This window comes from Alosa alosa, chromosome 10 (genome assembly GCF_017589495.1).
Source record: "Alosa alosa isolate M-15738 ecotype Scorff River chromosome 10, AALO_Geno_1.1, whole genome shotgun sequence".
NCBI lineage: Eukaryota > Metazoa > Chordata > Actinopteri > Clupeiformes > Clupeidae > Alosa > Alosa alosa.
Window position 1 is genome coordinate 32,257,348 of NC_063198.1, and position 7,549 is coordinate 32,264,896.

Below are 7,549 nucleotides of genomic sequence, written 5' to 3' on the forward strand. Positions count from 1 at the left end.
AATGGGTGTGCTATCAAAGTGAACTTCCATTCTGTAGTCAAAAATAGCCAAGTGCATAAGGGCAGCAGTACTGAGATAATACCATTCTCGTTACTTCTCTAAAATATCCCTTCATAGTATTTGGTAGAACATGGTCCTAATTCTCAAGCAATCTCACAATATTACCAACTATATCAACTATTGCAAACACACACGCAAACAGACTCACACACACACAAAACTGACATTCACACAAGTAAACAGCGCAAATGATTCAATATAAGGTGCTAAAATTAGAAATAAGACATCGAACATCAAAAGAAAGACACAGCACTTTCACTTTCCATTGAGTTTGTTCTCACCTTCTACACATGCAGAATCATAGAATCACAAAACCGTTTTTTTTGTTTATTTTTCTTGTTTTTGTTTTCTGAACCCAGTCTGACACAGAATGAAGAGTCCAGACCGTTAACGCACTTCCCCTGTGTGGCTCAGTGGACTACAGCCCTCCCTCTCCCTCCTTGCTGGACTTTTCAAGGCGGTCACGCCAGAGAGAGAGAGAGCACAGAGGAGCCTTCCCACGGGAGCCTGAGAGGCTGTTTCCAGAGTAACAAGCCATACGCCTGGACAGGACGGAGATGGACATGCCCTTATTTCAGCTTTTATGACCTGCACTGTGAGATTAGGCTTGTGTGTTTGTCTGTGTGTGTGTGTGTGTGTGTGTGTGTGCACACATTTATGTATAATGTGTGCATGTGTGCGTTTGTCTTTTGGACGAAATTAAACAAGGACGTTTGAGCCACTACACTTGCATTTCCTCATTGCTAGACGCCAGCGATATCCCTGCATCAGTGCACCTGTTCAGTTCTGGCATCGCGGACATGTGACATAAATGGAGCTATGGGACTAAAACAGTGGTCATGAATCGGCTGTGGACACAAGTGCCGCGTGTGCAACTAAAAACATGGCAAAAGAGTGAGTTTATGATAAAAACAAAATCAATGAAATCAGGAAATGAGGCAAGAGGGTACAACACAAACGTTCTTTAATTGGTGTTCTGTACACAACCGATAGTGAGAAACATGAATGGCATGGAAGCGAGAAGAAGCATCAAAAACAAAAAGTGATCCACCAAGGAGCATAAAAAAGCAACACGTCTGAAAGGCTTACAACATGACAATGTGTGGCTTGAAGTTCAAACAGTTTTGTTGTAAGACAGGAGACAAACCCCTTCAGAAATTCACTGGTTCTGTGTAGTTCTACATTACAATGTACAGTCTGATAGGATCGGTATCCCCATGAGTAGGATGTTTGGCTGACACTGAAATGGATGCATTTACTGAGTGCTGGGTGCATCCGTCTTGCTAAATGCCGACTGCTATAGTGCCCAGGAGAACTCACTGCCTATGTAGTGCTATTTCTATACTGACAAGTTATGTTTGCCTTATCTGACTAACATAAAAAGCAATGATAATGATTTGATGAAACTCTTCAACGACCTTTTTGCCTTTGTCGCTTTTTGACAAGACTACAGTTGTGTTGGAATGACACAAAAATAGACACGCAAACACTTGATACTGCAACCCTGAAGGCACTGCAGATTCTGATAAGCTGAGCTGGTTCATCTGTTGTCACATGTAAAATAGACACACATGGGGTATTGCAAGGACAATACTCCAACACAGGAGAGTGCAGCATGGCTGAACAAATATGTCACATTTCCTGAAGGGGACACAGGAAGAACTCTAGTTTTATCCATTCGCATGAGTCAACATTGAGAGAAACATGTTCCACACATACAGTACTTACTGTGTCATGGAGGAATGTATACATGCATGTATCGTACCTGCCTGTAACACCTGGCTTTTCCCACGTAAATTAAGGTTGCGACTTCTACGCAATCTGTGCTAGAGGATTAAGAAAAGCAGGTAAAAGAGGCTATATTCATGTAAAATCGTACATCCTGACCAGACCCTGAACTCTCCAACTGGTCTGCATTGGAACATCCATCCTCATACAGTAATGTAAAAGAGCTCCAATGAAATGAGGTGCATTGGAGAAGCCAGGGCTTCTGAAAAAGAAAAGAGAAGAGAAGGAGCATTCGTTTTGTTTTTGGAATAAAAGAAACAGATTAAAAACACTACACTGCATATAGAAATATGGAGATGGAGACAGAAGAGCGTTTCTTAAAGGATGATTACAACAACGTCCAAGCTCTGTCCACCTCCAAAGATTACCCATGATCCACCTGAGGAACACCTCTCTCTCTCTCTCTCTCTCTCTCTCTCTCTCTCTCTCTATATCCTCACGATGTGCCAGCGCTCTCCTGCTCCTGCTCCTCCTCTGTCGGCCTAAAGTGACTCCCTCCATTGGCGTGTAGTAGTGTCCCTTTCCTCCCCAAAACCCTGGATTCTTTACACAACAGCGCTCCCTGGTGTCGGGCCGCTGGAACAACACTCCATATTCCTGGCCAGACTGGGGATTAGTGTCGGGCTCCAGTGATGCGAAACAGGGACAGTCTTGAGGTCGGTTTTTTGGCAGTGGGCGCACGCGGTCTTGGCGTTGACTGGCGCTGACTCTGTGATGTGATGCTCACACGCGGCTGGTGGGGTGGCAGCGGTATGCGCAGTTCTGCAGGGCATCAGCCTCTGATCCGTCAGCTGCCACCTCTGAACAGCCTCCCTCACACTGGGCCTCTGGATAGACAGATAGACAGAGAGAGAGAGAGAGAGAGAGAGAGGTAGAGAGAGTGAGAGACATCAACACGCTCTACCACCCTAGCATGTGATGGACTAAAATCCACGGACTAATTTATTTATAGCTCTTTTTTACCTTTACCACTCTGTATTACGGCAGGTGAAGATGCAGGTGCTCTAAACTCATTGTATTACGGCAGGTGAAGATGCAGGTGCTCTAAACTCACTGTATTACGGCAGGTGAAGATGCAGGTGCTCTAAACTCACTGTATTACGGCAGGTGAAGATGCAGGTGCTCTAAACTCACTCACCACTCTGTATTACGGCAGGTGAAGATGCAGGTGCTCTAAACTCACTCTGCTCGGCGTCCTGCTCCTCGTCTTCGTCGCGCTCGGGGAGCAGCAGGTGCCCGGCGCCGTGGCAGGGGCTGGGCAGGCTGGTCTGGCTGGTGCCCTCCTGGCTGGTGCCCAGCTGCAGCCGGCGCATGTGCCGCACCACCGCCGTGGCGTTGAAGGCTTGCTGAGGGTGGCACGGGAGAGAGCGACAGGGGGGGGCAAGAAAGAAACACAATAATCAGCGCACACTGGGCTTTTACCGGCCCGGAACAGCTTACGCTCTTACGCAACTCTGCTGGGAAACATCTGGCGCTACAAATGGCACCAGGCCCCATCATGAGTGAGTTTGAGTCCCTGCAGGCACACGTGTGCTTAGATACGTGCACCCCTTTAACTATGGCACGCCCTGCTGACATACGTGCACCCCTTTAACTTTGGCACGCCTTGCTTAGATACGCGCACCCCTTTAACTATGGCATGCCTTGCTGACATACGTGCACCCCTTTAACTATGACACGCCCTGCTGACATACGTGCACCCCTTTAACTTTGGCACGCCTTGCTTAGATACGCGCACCCCTTTAACTATGGCACGCCTTGCTGACACACGTGCACCCCTTTAACTATGGCACGCCTTGCTGACATACGTGCACCCCTTTAACTATGGCACGCCCTGCTGACATACGTGCACCCCTTTAACTATGGCAAGCCTTGCTGACAGTTGATGTAAATAATGCAGTGCGATGGCCCTCATGTCTCCTTCCTTCCTGCAGTGATGGTGGAAGGTAAACCGTGTGCTCTCCTTATGCCTGCCATGCCTGGGGGCCTGCGTCAGCAGCAGACGGAGGAGAGAAGGTCTTTACCTTCCATTTGCTTTTGGCAAAGTTCTTCTTGATCTGAGCGCTGACGGACTCGTGAATGTTCTTGTCCAGAGCCGTGTCTCCAGCGATCCTGCGGAGATGGGAGGCAATATTAGGACTAATGGCCCCGTCAAACACACACACACACACGCACACACAAGCATGCGCTCGCACACACACACACACACACACACACACACACATCCCCTCACAGAGGGAGGGAAACTGCAGCCGCAAATATGATGGGGGAATCTGGGGTACCAATTTTAATTCATCTTGCAGACATTTCCAAGCAGACTCTCTGACAGTGAACAATTAACAGCCCTGCCTGCCATAAATCACTGCGGTTATATAAGGCACTGTGCTGAAAAGTGAATGAAGAATGGCCCTGTGGTGTAAGTGTGGTGTGAGTATGTGTGTGTCTGTGTCTGTTTGTCTAGTGGCGGTTGCTGCTCTTTGGAACAGGGGAAGCTCTGATCAAAATGGTCAATTATTAAATTAATATTATTAAGGTGCTATATTGTTCTTTGAGGGCAAAAATTATCCCCAAACCCAGAATAGACCAAACAGTAGGCTATAGAGTTGGCATGGCAGATGGCTAAGCTTTGGGGAGTTTAGGCTAGCCTTCTAGAGTTATTTCTCTGCGTACCGCTCAGCTGCCTTGTTGTTTTATTTTAATTCTGGTGGGCTTTTAAAAACATTAGCATAATATAGCCTAGAAGCTACACCGCTATAGCCAGCTACCTAACTTTAGCCTTAAATACACAACTGAAACAAAAGCAAGTCACAAACTCTGGCTTCATTACTACGTTTTATTTACAGTATGCTACTTTACAAAGCATAAATAGAAATTGACCGTATTGCTCACAAAATTATGGGGTCTGTCCTACCACCTCCCCTACCCTCTAGGATTTTGCCCTAACCCTCATTTTTGGCGCCGCGGCACGTGTAGGGCTAGGGTGTCCCGTACTTTAAGGAGCAGAAGGCTATTTTCACCAAATCAACCCTCAAAATATAGCCAGGACCGATGCAGGCTTATAGCGAAGTGGGAGATGAAATTACCCAGGATACCGTCACGAGCTCACGGGCAGGACACATTTCATTGTTTCGCAAATTTCACAAATTCCAACTTTGTTGGAATAAATTCCAACTTTGTTGGAATATGTTGGTTGATGCACATCTGATGGACTGTTGAGTTTTGAACACTAATGTTAGAAAATATCTCAAAAACTCTGGCGATGTTCATGATATCTGCTGAGTGCTTTGAAGAATCTGCCCATCAAATAACGTTATATATCGATCTGGGTAGTTTCGTCAATACTTAGAATGTGTGTTCTGGCGTTCACATGAACACGAATATCTTTGTTGATTAACCAGACGTAGATAAACCAGCACAGCCCACACAACAATGACCGCTGGAACGGGGATGTTCCTGAATGAAAATAGTAGCAGGCTACTACCGGTAGACACCTTATTGCTGAAAAAACTAGCCATGAAGATGAACATGTTTTCAGCATGTTCTCATTTTGGAATAGTGGGCCCAGAAGCTTAACTAATGTAATAGTGTTATTTGATGCGATTTTCCGTGATATTTTAGAGGCTGAAACTTTCCCTGTAATCTTAGAGCAATCGCCTCTGATCTGTGTGTGTGTGTGTGTGTGTGTGTGTGTGTGTGTGTGTGTCTGTGTGTGTGTGTGTGTGTGTGTGTGTGTGTCTGTGTGTGTGTCTGCATCTGTGTATGTGTGTGTGTGTATGTCTGCTTCTGTGTGTGTGTGTGTGTGTGTGTTGTGTGTATGTGTGTGTGTGTGTGTGTGTGTGTACTGTATGTCTGCATCTGTGTGTGTGTGTGTATGTGTATAGTATGTCTGCATCTGTGTATGTGTGTGTGTGTGTGTGTGTGTGTGTGTGTGTACTGTATGTCTGCATCTGTGTGTGTGTGTGTGTGTGTGTATGTGTGTGTGTGTGTGTGTGTGTGTCTGCATCTGTGTATGTGTGTGTGTGTGTGTGTGTGTGTGTGTATATATGTATGTGTGTGTGTGTATGTGTATATACATCTATGTGTGTGTGTGTGTGTGTGTATATACATCTATGTGTGTGTGTGTGTATATATATATATATATATACTACATCTGTGTGTGTGTGTATGCGTGTGTGTGTGTGAAACACCAAGGGATATAAACGCCTGTTCACACGTGTAGCGGAGTCTGGGGTCCTTCTCCATCAGATGGACGATGAAATCTTTAGCTGCAAACACATCATCACATTATATCCCAGTCTGTGTTTCCAACGGCTACATGAAGGGCTATTCTCAAAGACAAAGCGACAGTTGGATGAGGGATCAAAGCAGCTGAAATCCAGAGGAAGCTTTTCTAGCAACATGAAACTGCTCTCAAGTTTGGGAAAATAATGCCTTATGAATACTGGCCCACTAAGACCTTAAGGAAGCAGACAGTGTGTGTGTGTGTGTGTGAGTGTGTGTGTGTGTGTGGGTGGGTGTGGGTGTGTGTGTGTGTGTGTGTGGTGTGTGTGTGTGTGGGTGGGTGTGTCTGTGTGTGTGTGTGTAAATTGCACACCCTCTCTCTGTGTGTGTGTGTGTGTGTGTGTGTGTGTGTGTGTGTGTGTGTGTGATACTACCTGAATCGGAGATGTCATCCCAGTATGGCGAGTCAAACTCATACTCTGCCTTGAGGATCTGTTCAAACAGCTTGGCATCGTTTTCATCATAGAAGGGAGGATATCCGCAGAGCCTACGAGCAGAACAACACACGGGAAACAATGAAATCAAGCAACAGCACACATACTCAGTAGATCTCTCGGTCTTCTCCTGAAGGCAGTACACATTCACAGCAAGCACCTCTGTATACTCCACCGTAGAGCACTTAGGTTGATGGGAAACCTAATTAGTCGGTAATGAAAATTAATCAGAGGACTCATTAAGAGAAAGCTCATTTGTGTGAGTGCATCAGGACAATAAACAATGACAACAAGAGCCTGGAGCTCCAAAAGAGTGCTTGAGTGAGAGAGTGGGAGAGCAGGAGAGAGAGCAGGAGAGAGGGAGAGAGCAGGAGAGAGCAGGAGAGAGAGCAGGAGAGATGGAGAGAGCAGGAGAGAGAGCAGGAGAGAGAGCAGGAGAGAGAGCAGGAGAGAGGCAGGAGAGGCAGGAGGCAGGAGAGATGGAAAGTAGGAGAGCAGGAGAGGCAGGAGAGAGCAGGAGAGAGGCAGGAGAAGAGGCAGGAGAGAGGCAGGAGAGAGAGATGGAGAGCAGGAGAGGCAGGAGAGATGGAGAGAGCAGGAGAGATGGAGAGAGCAGGAGATGGAGAGAGCAGGAGGCAGGAGATGGAGGCAGGAGGCAGGAGAGGCAGGAGGCAGGAGAGAGATGGAAGGCAGGAGAGAGAGCAGGAGAGAGCAGGAGAGAGCAGGAGAGAGATGGAGAGAGCAGGAGAGAGATGGAGAGAGCAGGAGAGAGCCTGGAGGAGAATTAGTCGGTAATGAAAATGAATCAGAGGACTCATTAAGAGAAAGCTCATTTGTGTGAGTGCATCAGGACAATAAACAATGACAACAAGAGCCTGGAGCTCCAAAAGAGTGCTTGAGTGAGAGAGTGGGAGAGCAGGAGAGAGAGCAGGAGAGAGAGAGGCAGGAGGCAGGAGAGGCAGGAGATGGAGGCAGGAGAGAGGCAG

The 7,549-nt window shown here is 46.9% G+C and overlaps 1 protein-coding gene across 1 annotated transcript in view; it reads right to left on the minus strand.

The window, feature by feature from the left end:
- Positions 1-2,570: 2,570 nt before the first annotated feature.
- The window catches only part of LOC125302369 (calcium/calmodulin-dependent protein kinase type 1-like), a 39,287-nt gene continuing 34,308 nt past the window's right edge, over positions 2,571-7,549 (minus strand). The window contains 5 exon segments of the mRNA XM_048255525.1: positions 2,571-2,675; positions 2,987-3,194; positions 3,873-4,168; positions 6,036-6,113; positions 6,504-6,616. Coding sequence (XP_048111482.1) covers positions 2,572-2,675; positions 2,987-3,194; positions 3,873-4,168; positions 6,036-6,113; positions 6,504-6,616 — 799 coding nt within the window. The 3' untranslated portion in view covers position 2,571.